We start from the raw sequence: 18,922 nt of genomic DNA on the forward strand, positions 1-18,922 counted from the left end.
GGGAACATGAAAAGTTTAATTTTAGACATGATAAGTGGGCTGTTATTAGATATTCATGTAGAGATGTCAAAAATAAAGCTGAATATTTGAATCTGAAATTCAATGCTAAGGATTAGCTGGAGATACAAATTTGAGAGTCTTCAGGAAAAATATGGCACCTAAGACCAGAAGACTAGGTAAGGTGAGCAAAGGAATAAGGTATACAGAAGAAAGATAAGGATTCAATACCTAGGAAACTAGTGGTTAGAAATTGAGGTGACATGAAAGAATCAGTAAAGAAGATAGAAAAGCAGCAGCCAGACAAAGGAAAAATGCAAAGCAGGACAGCACCAGAAGGCAAGCCAGAAAAGGACAAAAGTGCTTCTAACTTGGCCATCTTCCTTATGTTAGAGATACCACCATACTTCCAGTGGCTCAGACCCTTGAGATATTCCTCATCAGTTCTGTGTCTCACATCAGCACTTATTCTATCCACAAACCTTTTTAGTTTTAACTAGTTTTTCAACTCCACTGGTACCACACCGTTCTGAGCCATCACCTCCCATCAGGATTACTGCAATACTGTCTCTATTGGTCACTCTAATTTTGTCCTATCCTTGTTCAAACAATTCTCTATAGGCAAAATGAGTCTGTTTAAATGTAATTCACATGGTGTTACTCCTCTGAGAAGAAACTCTCAATGTGTTTTTCAGCTCTCTCAGTGCAAAAACAAAAGCACTAACCTCAGTGCTAGTCTGTCTACAACTCTTGTTTTCTTGACTGAACTTTGTATTAAATTCCTCTTACTCAGCCTGCCCAGTTACACATGTGTCCCTGGTATCTTTGACAGTGGCAAGACCTGCTGTATCACAGGGAGTTTGCAATTGTTTTTTCTCTCTCAAAACATGTTTTCCCCAGATATATGCTTGGATCATCCTCTCATTCCCCTCAAAATTTTATTCAAAATTATTTATCATTGTAGACCTGTATAAAATTATAGTCACTCCAAACCACACCTTGTATGGTATATCTGTGCTAAATAGAATTTATTGCCATTTATGTAATAATCATTGTTCAGGAGGACATATTTTTGTTTGTTTTGTTCATCATTTATCACTTAGAGCAGTGTCTGGCACATAGAAGTGATCAATACACATTTGCTAAAAGAATGAATGATGAAATGAATGAAAAAGTGTCAAAATAGGAGAGAAATAGAGATTTTTTTTTCATTAGTAACCATTTGGAAAATTTACATCAACTTGTCCTATAATTATGAAATAATAATGTACTTTTAAAGTATGTATTATTTATTTATAAATATATATAATTTGTATTAGAATTTTAGTTTAAATAAGCAACATATACTCTAAGTTAAAAGTACATGATAATTAAAAAACAATTAATTAACAGTACAGTTCAGAATTTAAACACAAAGTCTGGATGAGCTAAGATAAGAGATTTAGAATACAAAACATTAGCTTAATAGAATCATGCATTTGGTTAGCATGTTTCAATGAATATACATCAAGAATGAATTTTTTAAAATTTTACAATTCATTTACACACTAGCAATGGTTATCTTCAAATGTTATCACACTAGCTGTGCTATCATTTCTCAAGGTTGATCAGATACCTAGAGTCACAGACACTTCCCACACAAGATCATCATATGAATCAGACCTGGTTTATCATCAGCATTTACAAAACCAGATCTAGGTAAAGAACTAGGTCTGGGGACACAAGCGTGATCTTACTATAGGCAATGTTTAGCCTGTCAATATGCATTTTTATTCTCAATCTGACTGGGATGAATATTTGCAGCAAAATAACTTTTCATATTTCTACTATGTTTATAAATGCTATCAAAATTTATTGACATTTATATATATCTGCATATCTGTGTGTGACTTTTAGTTAGAAACATATTTCAAAATTATTTTTAGTTTGAGAACCTGAAAGCTTTAAGCAAAGTAAACTGTGCCTTAGTATTAATCGAGAAGTTATAGAGTTCACAATTTCTACTTAAAAACTCAAAAGCAAACAAACTCTTCTGGGGTTGCCTGGTAACTATAAGGAGTATGTCAACCTGAAAGACCTGTCTGACTGAAGCAGCTTTGAATAAATAATAGAACTGTTGTCAAATTTAGCTTCAGAGAAGCAAGATAGGGAACAATTTTAAACTAAACTGAAGGAAAGACATTTGAAATATCTTTTGTGTGTGTGTGTGTGTTTTAGTGAATTCTCCACTGCTTGCCATTAAACTTTTTCCTCACCAAAAACATAGAATTAACATAAAGACACTAAAAGAAAATTATGAAGATATGATTTAATATCTGTTGGGATTAAATAAAATAGACCAGACATTTTAGAGACACAATAATGTACTTATTATTCATTAAGTATTTATTTATAAAGTCATTTGTGCAATGTATTGGTTTCTTAGAAACATTTATGTACACTAAGAATGATTACTGCTCTGATAAGAGATTTGACATGTGTTTTTAAAGTGAGAATTGTGTTACAATGACTCCTGGATATATGTACAGTAAAATATTTTGATAAGACTTTAGTTAAAGTGAAACTTTATATCACACTGTTGATAAAATGCTTACAAACTTTGAACTATGTTTGTTTTATTTCCAGCAGGAAAAAAGTCAAGAACGTTCAAGAATCAAAGGTAAGTCATGACAATTTTAAGATCATAGTTTTATACAAAATTGAGTAAGTATATAAGAAAAAAAATTGATGCTACCTTGAAAATATAATTGAAATGAGAAAAACAATAAAACTTCAAAATTTTCAACATGATTTTAAAGTCATTGTGAATACTTTGGGAACTCTCCAAGGCAATTGAAGTTTGTCAAGATTTCCTTTCTTCATACAGTGTTTTTGGAAAATTCAACACAACTTTCTGTTCATTGCCTGAGATGTTTTCATTTAATTCCTCCACCAACCATTGTCCATAAGAGTAGGTATTCTGTCACATCTATAATTTAGGAGATGACCCGTTTAAAACTATGCTTTTGGAGAACCAACTATTTAGTCACTGCCATCTCACTTTATCTTCTCTGAAAGAGCAAGAAAATATATATTTATATATTAGAAGTTGGTGATAATTTTTTCTATGGCGTAGTATATCTTAGTCTGACATAGGAAGTTTCTTTACTCCATAAAGAGAATCTTATTTGAAATGTATTAATTGAGATAATATTATTATAAGTACCTTGGCATACGTCAACAAAAAGTTTCCATTAGTGTGTGCTTCTACTGATTGTAATGATAGAAATTTCACAGATTTTTCCAGGTTTAATCCTTCTGGCCTGTCCATTCTTATTTTATGTTGTGGTCATCCTTGACCACTTATTCCTTCCCCAAAGTGTAGTAGTCCCAAATCTGATAATGGAGCAAAACACAATTGCTCTGTGTTTATTTATTTATTTATTTTATTGAAGTATAGTTGATTTATAATATTGTGCTAATTTCTGCTGTATAGCACAGTGATTTCACATATATGTGTGTGTGTGTGCATTCTTTATTTTATTCCATATATCACAGTTTATCACAGAATATAGAATATGGTTCCCTGCGCCACACTGTAGGACCCTGTTGTTTATCTATTTTGTTTATAGTTTGGGATAGTCAGCTAATCCCAAACTCCTAATTTATCCCTCCACCCACCCATCTTTGCCTTGGTAGCCACAATTCTGTTTCGGTTTTGTAGATAAGTTAATTTGTGTCATATTTTACATTCCACATATAAGTGATATCCTATGATATTTGTCTTTCTCTATCTTACTTCACCTAGCATGATAATCTCTAGGTCCATCCATGTTGTGGCAAATAATGAAATAGCTTTATTTCATTCATTTTATGGCTGAGTACATATATTTGTTATATATATTCTTTATCCACTCATCTGTCTATGTACATTTATGTTGTTCCCATATCTTGGCAATTGCAAATAGTGCTATTAACATAGGGGTTCATGTATCACTTTGAATTATGATGCTCCATATGCCCAGCAGTAGGATTGCTGGATTATAGAGCAACTATATTTTTATTTTTATTTTTTTGACCTCCATAGTGTTTTCCATAGTGGCTGCACCAATTTACATTCCCACCAACCATATAGGAAGTTTCCCTTTTCTACACACCCTGGAAACATTTGTTATTTGTATACTTTTTAATGTTTGCTCTTCTGATTGGTATAAGATCATTGTAGCTTTGATTTGTGTTTCTTTAATTATTAGCAGTTTTGTGCAACTTTTCATGTGCCTGTTGACAACTGTCATGCTTTATTCCATCCTTTTTGCACAGGAAAATATTTTTTTAGAGCTTTTTTGGAGTTTTACACAAATAAATTAAAAAAAATATAACTGTGGAGAAGTTACAAAGATTACATGTGTTCCTGAAATGATAAAAGGATAGTTACATTTTTGAGGGTGGCTAGATTGATGTTACCAATTTTGCTTACTTAAGTCCAAATATGATCTCCTCTGAGCATTTTCTCACAACTGACTAATTTTCATAATGTTTTTCTTGTTTGATCATCTGTGTGATTATATTACAGAAAAATATGAAAAGACATACTTTTAAAATGTTTGCTATGTTTATTTTGTTCAAATGAATTAGGTAAGACTATCCTTCCAGGGATTCCCAAACTGTGTTCTTTTTCAGCAAACTTAAGTATGTCTTGTTATTTTATACATGAATTCATTATATTTATTTACCCTCAAAACACTCATATTAACTCAAAGTTTTGTACTTTGTGTTGCAAAAGGAAATTTCTATTCCAAGAGGTGCTATGTGATGTTCATTTGAGTGATGCATGCATTTTAATCATATTGACTGCACATCTTTTCTTATAAAGGGGCCTAGTGTTTCAGATTAACCTTAAATCATATTTATAATTCCATTATAGTTGAAATAAATTCAGTATAGTTTTCCTTTTGATGCTTTATTGCCTTGGAGTACATAAATTAAATCATCTGAAGTAGAAGAAATTATGCTTTTTCAACTATTTTCTGGGAACATGTTTTCTTTTATAATGTAATAAAAATTTCAAGATGATGCTTGTCACTTCTGTCATTGTTATTGGCTGACACATGGTTCAGAATCTTCACATAATGTCTGCTAGACTATCAAATTGTAAGTAAAATAAATCAGAGATATATGGTTACATCAAGAATTGCTGTCTAGCTCTACTTAGAGGAACTCTACATTTTTTCTTGAAGAGTTATGGGAATCACCTTACCATATTATTTTACTGGAACTTATGAATGGTCATTTAAAATATTTTAAAATCAATATTAAGAAGAAAAATATTAAGTCACAAAAGCAATGTCTTACCCATTATTAGATAACAAAATTCTGAAAATCAAATATTGTACCTTTCTTGGTCACTAATACTTGAAATGAGGACTATGGCCTCATATGATCTTAGTAAACATTTCTCAACTAGTAATTCTCTGGACTTCCTGATTAATCTTATTTGCTGGAATATGTTTATTACATTGCCAAGAATGTATGCAGTCTTTAATCTTTTAATTCCTTGCATTTGGTGCCTATTAATACTTGAAACACCAGTCCCAACCTGATGATATCAGTGACCTGAAATTACATTAATTCACATAGCAATGAAAATCCAATGAAAAGAAATTCCTATTTCTTCTGTGTATACATATATTGAAATGTTTGGAAACTTGCAATTCTATCTTTAATTGATTATTTGACATTCACATGCTCTTATTCTAATATTATTTTGGAAAGTCATATTAATCCATATTTTCAAACTCTAGAATTATATTTCAATGAAATTCAACTGACAAGATGTGTCTTGGTTCAATAGTGAGTATGGATTCTCAACTAATTTTCCTCTGTATATGGTCTGTTGTTATATGAGACAAAGACTACTCTATTGAGCACACAATTTTGAGGTTTCCAGTTGTTTAAGAGGTCCTTCCTTACAGCTACATTAAAGAATATAGCAGAGAAATAAAGAGTCCCATGGGTTTGAAAGAGTGATCAAAACTTTTCAGGAAACGATTTTTCACACTGTTCTTCAGTGACTTAAAAGCTGAGTTAAAATACAGCACATTATGCGTTAAAACCCAATGAGAATTTTGTAAATATGATCCAGAAGTAATGTTTTCTATAAAGATCACAGCAAATCAATCTGCAGTATTTCTCAGGGGAGTATTTTAATAGTTTTTGAGGAAAATTTAAATCAACCATGCTTTACAAATAGCTTAGAAACTCTGTCAACTTCATTGAGTTTTTACTTTTCCAAAATGGTGAGAAGTTTTGCTACTGTCAGAAGGATATAATCTCTGTGGACAGCTGTGTGCGGTTATGCTGTGGCATGCTCCTCAGTATTGGCTTCAGTCTCTTCTGTCAATAAAAGAATGTTTGTCCATTCCCCAAAGTGATCCAATTGTCTTTATCATAGATCTTCCCTCCTCTCTTCTTATGTGGATATCTTGGCTCTTCCCATTCAGAAGTGTTAAAAATAAAGCATGCTCTCTTTTCATGGCTAGTTATATTTTGTCAAGACTGAACATTTGGGGACAATGAGGACTAAATTAAATTACCTAATAATCATTTATAGGCTGTAGTATTAATATCTCTCTTTTGTTAAGTGTCTAACAGATGTCAGACACTGTGCTGAGCTTTTTACATATATTATCTTATTTTAATCCTCAAACACACATTATTTGTAAGAATTAGCATCCAAATATATCTGCATTTTGAGAAATCACATTTAAAGTAATTCCGATCAATATTATCATTCTTTTTCTATTAAAAGGGATCATAGTTTGTTTAGCCAATCCCCAATTGTACAGTAGGTAAATTTAGCATGCTGTTATTCTCCACTTTTTTTCATGTTCATAAATTTGATATCTATGGATTTTTCTATTCACATATTATTTTCTTTAATGTCATGGTGCATATATTTTTCCTACTGCTAATTTATATAAAAAGTGTTCAGTACTTTGTAAGCTTAAGAAAAAAAATAGAAAATGGCAAATGTAACAGTGCTATTTTGAGGGACATATGTAAGAATTATGCCAACTTGTTCACCAAATACTAGTGACTTAAACCCTCCAGAGGTAATTCCTCTTCTATGGTAAATATTACCATAACATAACATGTGACATAAAAAATCCTTTACATGTCTGAAATGCTAAGACTTATACTTCTATAAGAACATTGAACAATGTCATTGTACTATTAAAAGACATATGCAAAAGTCTGATTCTAAATAGGTTCTGTATGGCAAATATTATGTCATATACATTTGTGTATATCAAAAACGTAAGCTGCACAATGCCTCCTCCTATGGTACATACCTTCTTCACTATTGAGCAATAACAGAAAACATTATGTCTAGACCATACTTGATTTGATTAAAAGAGTGTATTTGGGAAAATAAATGCCATTAAAGAATGATGCCTGCAGTCTTTATGCACATAAATGCACATACAAACTATTTTCTATTTATTTTTAAACACTCATGAGTTCAAATTCTCCTTTATTTCCCACATCACAAAATTAGCAACTGGAAACACTAAAAATTATCTAATATATAATCTGAAATAGACAGGAATATATTTCTCAATGAGCCTAAGGAGCATTGCTATGAGTTTGAAATTCTAAATTCTTAATTTACATTTCCTGAATATCCAAATATCCTTCATTAGAATAATCTCACAGAGGTCCTGAGATCAGCTAACTTCTTCAAGTTCAGGTAGCTTGTCAGGAACAATGAGTATGGAGAGATTGATCTTCAAATCTTTATTCATAAAGGCCACTGAATATATTACATTAACAAATGAAAATGTCATGTAAAATTGTAAGGTGATAACTTATATACATGAGCCCTTTATGAGATTCTTTTGTCTAATTGTTGCATTTCTTTATGTTCAGGAAACAAAATGTAGCCAGCACAATTAGTAATACCTGATATGGAGATTCTTACCATTACCTGAAGTTCAGAGTCACTATATTTCTAATGGATTACAATATCATACATACTGAACACTAGGCTCTTTGATACTCAATTTAGAAAACTATCGCTGATAGAAATAATGATTTGTAGCTATTTATGAAAACTGTGGGTTTGTTTTGTCAATCGTAATCAATAGTTACAATCCTTAGAAAGTCCAAGTACCGAAAGACAGGAAAACTCACCTCTAAAATTGTTAACTGAAAGATGGATAGATTTATTTATTTCTTTGTTTTTGGCAAATAATGCTGTATAAATGCCAGACAGGTGTTCTTCTGACAATAATTCTTAAAAAAAATAATTAAATGTTGTAAAAGAATGTGAAGAAATATAGTTCTTTTACACAATCCACTCCAGCATTCTTGCCTGGAGAATTCCATGGATGTTGGGGTCCTTTAATGGACTGGAACCTGGTGGTACGGAGTCAATGATAAGAAAGTAAAAGAGAGAAAGAGGCTGATATTCCCTGGTTTATGCAGAGGACCAATAAAGCCCTTGACACAGGACTTGCATCACTCACGAAGGCACCAGGCGCCCTCTCAAGGGGGTCTTAGAAGCCCGGGCAGGAAAGTGAGCACGATAGGTCTCCACACTCCAGAGAGTCAGCCAGAAAAAGACAGAGAGAGAGAGAGAAACAAAAAAGACACAGGGACCTAAGCTCTGATGGAGCAAAGGTGCTTTAATGATTTTTCTATGAGTATATATAGGCTGTGGTACAAGAAACTTGTTTCAGGAATGATAGAGATCAGAAAACCAAACATACAGCAACCGTTACCAAGGGAACAAAGGGTAACATTAGTCACAAGGTCAGGGCACAATCCATATCTCAAGAAAGGGGAACGAGACTAAGCAGTTTTGTCCTAAAGAGAATGTTTACTAAAGGAGACCCAAGCCTGGCTCACACAATGACCTCAGTCCCTGGGAGCAGCGTGCTGTTCCGCTTGAAGAGGGACAAAGGACTCATGAGAAACAGCACGTCGGAATCCTCCCGTCAAACATTCCCTGACCATGGACAGAGGAGCCTGGCAAGCTACAGTCCATAGAGTTGCAAAGAGTCAAACGCAACTGAGTGACTGTCACACCCACTATGCTATAAGCTATTGCATTATATCAGATCAATTCTATTTGCACTGTATTTGTTTTCATAAATGCACTTTTGAAATTAATTGGAGGCAAAGTGTATCCTCATGAGTAATTATTGGTTACCTTGAAGCAATATATCAATGTCATATATGCAGAACTTAATAGTATATGACTGACTAGGAACTTTTTAATAGTATAAGCACTTCAAATATTTTAATTCACTTCATTTTAAATATAACTTAACAGTACAAATACAAATTGATTGCTGAATAATGAATCAATAAAATGCAATTTCTAATTATAGTGAACACATTGGGAGAATTTCTGATTTCATTAGCTGAAATTTGCTCTATAGAAATAGATCTTTCACTATTAAAAACAGTGATCACATCTCTTTATGTGGGTGATATTTTGTGAGTTTTCATGTTAAAGTGAATGAGTTTGGAAACAAAAATGATAATACATAGATGCAAATTCTGGAAGTTATTATAAACATAAAATAGTAATTGGTACTTTGACAAACTTTCAAACATATAACAACTTAAGTTCTAATGTGTAACTCTATAGAAGAAAAATAAATTATTGGAAATATACTCCCTACAAGTAATATAAATGATGCCTCAAACCATCTTCTTACATAACTTTTTAGTGGTAAACATTTCAATGTAAGTAGTAACTTTTCCCTCAGAATGAATATTCATCCTGCATTCTTAAAAAAAATTCATTTCAACAACTTGGTCTAATTTTAGATGATCTCTTTTTAAACTTAAAGATGTAATTTATTTTTTAATTGTTGGTACATCTTTCACTTCTCATAATTACAATTTGTTGTAGGTCTTATGGTGAGAATAATTAAGACTTACCCTCTTTGCAACTTTCAATATATGATAGTGTTATTAACTTTAGTCAGTATGTTACACATTAGATTCCAAGGATTTATTCATCATAAAGCTCAAAGTTTAGATTTAGATTACTTCCATATCTTGGCTATTATGAATAATGCTGTGATAAGCATGAGAGTACATATGCTTTTAATATTTTATTTTCATTTCTTTTGGGTAATGCCCAGAAGTAGAATTGCTGGATCATATTGTAATTCCATTTTTAATTTTTTGAGGTACCTTTCCTGTAATGGCTGAACCAATTTGCATTCCCACCAATAGTGCACAAGTGCTCCCTGTTCTTCAACCAATTTTAGATGATCCTGATGCATGCTCTCCTGTCACAACAGCAAGAAGACAAGCATCCTTCTTTACCTATTGATGTTCTCATCAACCAAGAGAAGCTTCAAAATGTATCTGATTGTGTTTCTCATTTATGCCAAAAATCACTCAATTTATATTATGCTAAACACATTATCTTTCCCCTTCCATTTGCATACATTCTCTAGTTTTCTGAAGGATATTTATAAATCATCTCATTCAATGGGTCATTTATTTTGGTTTCAGGATGATTAATTTTGAGGGCATTTTGTCCACCAGGAAGCAATGCTATCTAAAAGAAATCAAGGTGTAATAGGTCTGATGATGGGAAAAATCCCACAATAACTAGATTTATTTACTATAAATAATGATTTAATACTTCATAGGATATCAAATGAATATTGTTTAGGCTTTTCCTTGCATAATCTTTAAATTATTACTTTTCCCTGCAAAGTAACATCCTAGCACTGATCTTCCCTTCAATCACCAATACAAAATATCCTTATTTTATACTTTTAACAAAACAGAAATGCCACATAGTGTTTCTTGAAAGAGTTAAAAGTCATTTTCTGAGAAATGACAATATTAACCAAACTGTGCTTGAAGACTTAATTTATTTAACTTGAAACAGTAACTTTGCTTACTTGTAATGGTTAGTCTTCATGAAAGAGCTGTTAAAAAACAGTCATATGAACATCACTTTTTTTTTTCTGAAAAAGATATCTTCTAGTGAAAAACTATATGGTCTATCAGTTTTTCCTTTTGGTTTTGGGAGACCCTGCTAGGGGAGAAACAAAAGTTTCTTTTATTTAATAAAGCATATTTATTATACTTGGGTTTTAAAATATATATTTCTTCTTTATAGCCCAGGGTCCTAACCTAACATTTAATGTATTAGTATTTAAATATTGGTAAGTTACTTGATCCCCTTCATAGATCCCAGCCTTATCATGGCAAAGGGGCTTGTGTAACTCAATGAGCTATGAGACAAACCTTTCAGGGGCATCCAAGATAGATGGGTCATAGTGAAGTGTTCTTATAGGACATGGTCCACTGGAGAAGGGAATGTCAGCCCACTCCAATATTCTTGTTGTGAGAACCCCATAAATAATACAAAAAGGAAAAAGATATGGCACCGGAAGATGAGCCCTCTCAGGTTGGAAAGTGTCCAATGCTCTATTAGGATGTGTGGAGGGCAATTACTAATAGCGCCGGAAAAATTAAGTAGCTGGTCCAAAGCAGAAAAAATGCTCAGTTGTGGATGTGTCTGGTGGTAAAAATAAAGTTCCATGTTGTAAATAACAATGTTGCATAGGAATCTAGAATGTTAGGTCCATGAATCAAGGTAAATTGGGCATGGTCAAGGCAGAGTGAACATCAGAATCTTAGGAATCAGTGAACTAAAATGGATGGGGACGGCAAATTTAAATCAGGTGAACACTAAATCGCCCACTGTGGGCAAGAATCCCTTATCAAAAATAGAGTAATACTCACAGTCAACTAAAGTTTCTGAAATGCAGTAATTCAGTGCAATCTAAAAAACAACAGAATGATCTCAGTTTGTTTCCAAGGCAAACTGTTCAACATCACAGCAATCCAAATCTACACTGAACAACTAATGCTGAGGAAGCTGAAGTTGAATGGCTCTATGAAGACCTACATGACCTTCTAGACCTAATGCCCCCCCTCCTCAAAAAAAAAATGTTCTATTCATAAAGGAGATTGAAATGATGCAAAAGTAAGAGTCAAGAGATACGTGGAGTAACAGGCAAGTTTGGCCTTGGAGTATAAAATGAAGCAGGTCAAAGACTAGCAGATTTTTATCAAGAGAACTCATTGGTTATAGCAAACACTATTTTCTACAACACAAGAAACAACTCTACACATGTACGTCACCAGATGGTCAATGTTGAAATCAGATTGATTATATCCTTTGCAGCAGAAGATGGAGAAGCTCTATACATTCAGCGAAAACAAGACCTGGAGCTGACTGTGGCTCATATCATGAGTTTTTTATTGAAAAGAAAGAAAGAAAGTGAAGTTGTTCAGTTGTGTCTGACTCTTTTGACCCCATGGACTGTAGCCTACCAGGCTCCTACGTCAATGGGATTCTCCAGGTAGGGAATACTGGAGTCAGTTGCCATTTCCTTTTCCAGGGGATCTTCCCGACCCAGGGATTGAACCCAGGTCTCTTGCATTGCAAGCAGACGCTTTACCCTCTGAGCTACCAGGGAAGCAAATTTCAGGCTTAAATTAAAGAAAGTAGGGAAAACCATTAAGCCATTCATGTATGACTTAAATCATATCTCTTATGATTATACAATGGAGGTGATAAGTAGATTCAAGGAGTTAGATCTGGTAGACAGGATGCATAAAGACTATGGATGGAAGTTCATAACATTGGAAAAGAGGTAGTGACCAGAAGCATCCCAAAGAAAAAGAAATACAAGAAGGCAAAGTGGGTGTCTGAGGAGTCTTTACAAATAGCTGAGAAAACAAGCGAAGTGAAAAGCAAGGGAGAAAGGGAAAGATATCCATTCAGTTGGGTGACTGAATGAAGAGTTCCAGAGAATAGCAAGTAGAAATAAGAAGACCTTCTCAAATGAACAATGCAAAGAAATAGATGAAAACAACAGAATGGGAAAGACTGGATATCTCTTCAAGAAAATTAAAGGTATCAAGGGAATATTTCATGCAGGATGGACATGAAAAAGGGTAGAAATATTTAGGACCTAACAGAAGCAGAAGAGATTTAGAAGAGCTGGCAAGAATACATAGAAGAATTGTACAAAAAAGGTCTCAATGACCCAGATAACCAAAATGGTGTGGTCACTCACCTAGAGACAGACAGCCTGGAATGTGAATTCAAGTGAGCCTTAGGAAGCGTTACTATCAATAAAGCTGGTGGAAGTGATGGAATTCTAGCTGAGTTATTGAAAATTCTAAAAGATGATGATATTAAAGTGTTTCACTCAATATGTCAGTAAATTTGGAAAACTCAGCAGTGGCCAGAGGACTGGAAAGGATCACTTTCATTACAATCCCAGAGAAGAAGAATGTCAAAGAATGCTCAAACCACTGTACATTTGCACTCATTTCACAAGCTAGTAAAGGTTATGTTCAAAATTCTTCAAGCTAGGCTTTAGCAGAACATGAACAGAGAACTTCCAAATGTACAATCTGGTTTTTGAAAAGACAGAGGAATAAGAGATCAAATTGCCAACATTCATTGGATCATAAAGAAAGCAAGGGAATTCCAGAAAATCATGTTTCATTGACTACACTGCAGCGTTTGACTGTGTGGATCACATCAAACTGTGGAAAATTCTTAAAAAGATGGGAATACCAGACCACCTAACCTTTCTCATGAGAAACATGTAAGTAGGCAAAGAAACAACTGTTAAAATCAGTCATGAAACAACTGACTGGTTTCAAACTGAGAAAGGAATATGACAAGGATTTATATAGTCACCCTGTTTATTTAACTTATATGAAGAGCATAGCCTATGAAATGTCAGGCTGGAAGCATCACAAGCTGGAATCACGATTGTCAGAAGAGTATCAAAAACCTCAGATATGTAGATGATAGCACTCTAATAGCAGAAAATTAGTAACCAAAGAGCCTTTTGATGATGGTGAAAGAGGCGAGGAGGGTGAAAGAGGAGAGTGACTTAAAATTCAACATTCAGAAAACTAAGATCATGGCATCTGGTCTGATCACTTCATAGCAAACAGAAGGGGGAAAAGTGGAAGCAAAGACAGATTTAATTTTCTTGGGCTCCTAAATCACTGCAGATGTTGACTGTAGTCATGGAATTAAAAGATCCTCCTTGGAATAAAAACTTTGACAAACCTCGACAATGTATTAAAAAGCAGAGACATCACTTTGCTGACAAAGGTCACTATAGTCAAAGCTAATTTTCTTCAGTAGCCTTGTATGAATGTGAGGGTTGGACCACAAAAAAGGCTGAACATTAAAGAATTGATACTTTTGAATTGTGGTTCTGGAAGAGACTGTTGAGATTTCCTTGGACAGCAAGGAGATCAAACCAGTCAATCTTAAAGGAAATCAACCCTGAATATTCTTTGGAATGACTGATGCTGAAGCTGACACTCCAATACTTTGGCCATCTAATGTCAAAGTAGACTCATTGGAAATGACCCTGATGCTGGGGAAGATGAAAACAAAAGGAGAAATGGGCAGCAGAGGATGGGATAGAGAACATCACTGATTCAATGGAAATTAATTTGGGTGAACTCTGGGAGATTCTGGAGGACAGAGGAGCCTGATGTACTGTAGTCAATTGGATAGTAAAGAGTCAGACATGACTTAGAGACCAAACAACAACAAAGTTACTTGAATTTTTGGATTATGAAAGATATACATATTATTTAAAAATAATATATAACTCTATGATATTATACTCAGTGGCTTCTATGAGACAAATCACACATACATTTTTTTGTCTAACTGTGATGGATTAGTTAATTTGGGGTTGTACATATTATGTCAAGCACCAAATAATATCACTTCTAAATATTTTAAAGCTGTATTTCATAGTTTTAATTCACTTGCTGTTGTTTATTTGATTAGTTCTGTCTGACCATTTTGGGACTGTAGCCCACCAGACTCTTCTATCCATGAAATTTCTGAAGCAAGACTATTGGAGTGGGTTGCCATTTCCTTCTCCAGGGGATCTTCCTGACCCAGGGTTGCCCTTCTGCTTCTGTATTGGCAGGCAAATTCTTTACCACTGAGTCACCAGGGAAGCCCTTTTTATTTATTTATATATTTATATAAGCCCATTATATATTTAATAATAATTGCTTAGATAAAAGATGTAAATGTTTTCTCTGTAAAATAATGCATATCATTCTACTATAATTACTGTTTCTTAAACTGGTGAATGAATTCCTCATCCACTGAACATTGGAAAACAGAAAAAAACTCTTTTCACATATGCCATGTTATATTGTGAAATTTTTACATAATCATTTAGTGATGCTTAGATTGTTTAATTAAGCATTTTCATTGTATTTGATCAAGGATCTCTTTTCCCCCATCAGCCAACTGTCAGTCAGTAATGGCTGTTATCATTCAAAGACTAGAGTTAGGAGAACCACATTCTGAGAAGCATTGATTTATATAGCACATTTTAGGATATATCATGGAGTTTAGACTCAGCATGCTGCTGCTGCTGCTGTCACTTCAGTCGTGTCCGACTCTGTCTGACCCCATAGACGGCAGCCCACCAGGCTCCCCCGTCCCTGGGATTCTCCAGGCAAGAATACAGGAGTGGGTTGCCATTTCCTTCTCCAATGTGTGAAAATGAAGAGTGAAAGGGAAGGTGCTCAGTCGTGTCCAACTCCTAGCAATCCCATGGACTGCAGCCTACCAGGCTACTCCGTCCATGGGATTTTCCAGGCAAGAGTACTGGAGTGGGGTGCCATTGCCTTCTCTGAAAGTGAAGTCGCTCAGTCGTGTCCGACTCTTTGCGACCCTATGGACTGTAGCCCCCCAGGCGTCTCTGTCCATGGGATTCTCCAGGCAAGAATACTGGAGTGGGTGTCCATTTCCTTCTCCATAGATTCAGCATAATTCAGCTCAATTATTTAGCCCCCACTTAAGGACTCCTAATCTTCTTTTCTTACCTGTAATATATGTATAATATACCACATAGTGCTGTTTTAAGGATTAAATAGGGTGAAGTATAGAACCTTTTGAATGGAATGAAAAGCTCTTGATTTATGTGAATTTTTACTTCAATGTTTTGAAACGTCTATAATCATTTTTTAATCCAATAGTGGTAGACACATATATGAAAAAAATAAGCTTCAATTCAATTGCATGAAATGCTAAGATTAGAGGTCAAGACACATTAAATTTACTTCGCTTCATTTTTTTACACCATTTTAAATTATAATCCACAGGTTCTTCATATTTGAGACATATGATCTACTGCTATAAAATAATCTCTAGGTGTCATTTAATCAGGTTCCTATCATGAGGTATTCAGCTCCATGGAAGTGCAGTGCACCCTGCTTTGAACATAAACATATATACAATATAACTTATATAGACAATTATTCTTTAGGAAGTAAAGAATTATTCTCTAAGAGTATTAATTTGATATCTTAATGGGTTATACTAAGTTTGAAGAAATCTATTAGAAATTTAAAAAAAACCCACTGATTTTTAACCCACTGATCTATAAGTTAACTATTGCTTCATTTAGAAAGTGTTTCTTTAGGTCACAAAATTTATGGTAATGTTAACCTGCTTAAAGAATTTAGAAAAGAAGACATAAGTTCAGCCGCATTTGACAATTAATATTATTTCAACAAATATTTATGAATTTAAACATTAGAAACACAGTCAAGTGCCAGGGAAATTAAGGATAAAATTTTGAAGCAAGTGATGCTGGCCTGAGTTTGGGAGATATGACCTAGGGCAGATAAATACAGTCACCATAAAAAAGGCAATGTATTCATTGTAAGAAAAGAACAGAATGCTCACAAGCATGCGTGTAAGGTGCAGTATATTGAGGGGCAGTCTAGGAATGGAGACACATCTTTTCATAGGGAGAAAAGATCTTGTCTAGAAGAGCAGCTGAGGAGAAGAGAGGTGAAGAATGAGGCAGCAGTACTCCAGGTCTTAGTGAATTATGCAGGTTTACATATCAATTGAGGCTGATGAGAAGCAAAGGAGAAATCAGTACAGAGAGGAGTGGATTCATAGAGTAATTTCAAACTAGGACAATATCAGTAGCAAACTGGATGGCAGGAATAATGCTAGTGTGATGAGAGTGCCCAGGATAAACAGAAGGCTGATGTTGATTAATAAGTACAGCATTGAGAAATATTGGATACAGGCTAAGCAGTTTTCTAATTTGACAAGTAGCTAGTTTTGATTCCATTTTATGAAATTATCATTCCAATTTTTCCCTTTCAACAAACAGAACAAAACCCTGAAACCAATAGCGTGATGATTGTAAAATCAGTTTTGCTTGGTGGTTTAGCACTCAGACCCTAGAACCAGAGTAAGTTTCAATCCCGAGTCTACCACTATGAAAAATGACCTGACCTTGGTGGACTAACATCCCCACCTGTAAATGTGAGTAATGATGGTTCCTTCTTGATAGGTTGTTTTGATGATTAAACAAGTTATTATGTATAGAGCACTTATCAAAATCAGTATGAGATGCTACCCTCTTCAAAACCTACAAGTGAGCCTCAAGATTCTGGCCCTTGTCAGAGGCTCTTTCTTTCTCACGGCCACAGCAATAGTCAGAGTGCCAGCCCTTGTGTTGGTTCCCAGGGCAAGAAGAAGGTATGATGCCTGTACACACAATGGTTTGTCTTATAAAAGCAGACCACTCCCTCTGCCCGCCCGACTTAGGAAACTCAAATATTTTATAATGGATAGGAAGCACATTTGACATCGGGCTGTAGAGAGACCTTTTGTTACATTTGATAAGTAAGCATCCTTCTCCTATTCCCAAAGGGAGTTGCTTTTTTTATTTTCTAAAGATACCGACTATACAACATCCCTGAAAAGAAAGGTCTGGAGTAGAATATAGTCAGTATTTCTTCTTTCAAGACATGCAGAAATGCAAGACCAGTAGTGAATTGTCTTTAAGAGCACTTAGAGCAGTAAGGTCACAGGAAACCTACTTCATCAGTCAGTCAGTTCAGTCACTCAGCTGTGTCTGACTCTTTGCGACCCCATGGACTACAGCACACCAGGCTTCCCTGTCCATCACCAACTTCCAGAGATTACTCAAACTCATGTCCATTGAGTAGGTGATGCCATCCAACCATGTCATCCTTTGTCATCCCCTTCTCCTCCCGCCTTCAATCTTTCCCAGCATCAGGGTCTTTTCAAATGAGTCAGTTCTTCTCATCACGTGGCCAAAGTATTGGAGTTTCAGCTTCAGCATCAGTGCTTCCAATGAATATTCTGGATGATTTCCTTTAGGGTGGACTGATTGGATCTCCTTACTGTCTGAGGGACTCTTAAGAGTCTTCTCTAACACCACAGTTCAAATCATCAATTCTTCGACACTCAACTTTCACTATAAATGCCAACACTACCACACCATCATCATTCAGGGAGTAGTTCTTACCATTTTATTTTTTTGGTTACCCTCTGGGGTGCAAGTGAATGTAGATAGATGCATGCATGTCTGTATGTGCTAAGTTGTTTCAGTCATGTCTGACTCTTTGAGACCCCATGAACTGTAGGCTAATCTGTCCTTGGGATTCTCCAGGCAAGAATATTAGAGTGAGTTGTCATGCCCTCCTCCAGAGGATCTTCCCAACCTATGTCTCCTGCATTACATGCTGAATCTTTAGCCATTGAGCCACCTGGGAAGCCCAGATAAATGCATAGAGAAATGCAAATATCATTTTTCTCTCCACAATATTAATGTGTGGTTATTTTAAAAGTCAAATTTAGGATGTGTTTTGCAGAAAGTTTTCACTTTTGTCTCAGATTCAAAGGATTTGATAACAAAATAAGCCACTTATTATATGTAAATAAATAATATCAATATTTATTAGAGGTTTATCTAGCTTTAATTCTCATATACAAATAGCAAAAGAAAAGGGAAATTGAAACAGCAGAAAATACACCACCAAATCAGGTTTTGAC

The 18,922-nt window shown here is 34.6% G+C and overlaps 1 protein-coding gene and 1 non-coding gene across 3 annotated transcripts in view; one reads left to right on the forward strand and one right to left on the reverse strand.

Annotated features, from left to right (window-relative positions):
• Positions 1–18,922, forward strand: part of FSTL5 (follistatin like 5) — an 874,271-nt gene that overhangs the window by 154,050 nt on the left and 701,299 nt on the right. The window contains exon 3 of one of the 2 annotated variants that reach the window (XM_070474907.1): positions 2,623–2,656. In XM_070474907.1, coding sequence (XP_070331008.1) covers positions 2,623–2,656 — 34 coding nt within the window. The remainder of the gene's footprint in view (positions 1–2,622; positions 2,657–18,922) is intronic. The other variant, XM_070474908.1, reaches the window with a different exon arrangement.
• LOC139037896 (small nucleolar RNA SNORA72) lies at positions 1,663–1,800 on the reverse strand. Its single transcript, XR_011490845.1, has one exon. It is a non-coding gene; the product is annotated as a small nucleolar RNA SNORA72 (small nucleolar RNA).

Source organism: Odocoileus virginianus, chromosome 12 (genome assembly GCF_023699985.2).
Source record: "Odocoileus virginianus isolate 20LAN1187 ecotype Illinois chromosome 12, Ovbor_1.2, whole genome shotgun sequence".
Lineage (NCBI taxonomy): Eukaryota > Metazoa > Chordata > Mammalia > Artiodactyla > Cervidae > Odocoileus > Odocoileus virginianus.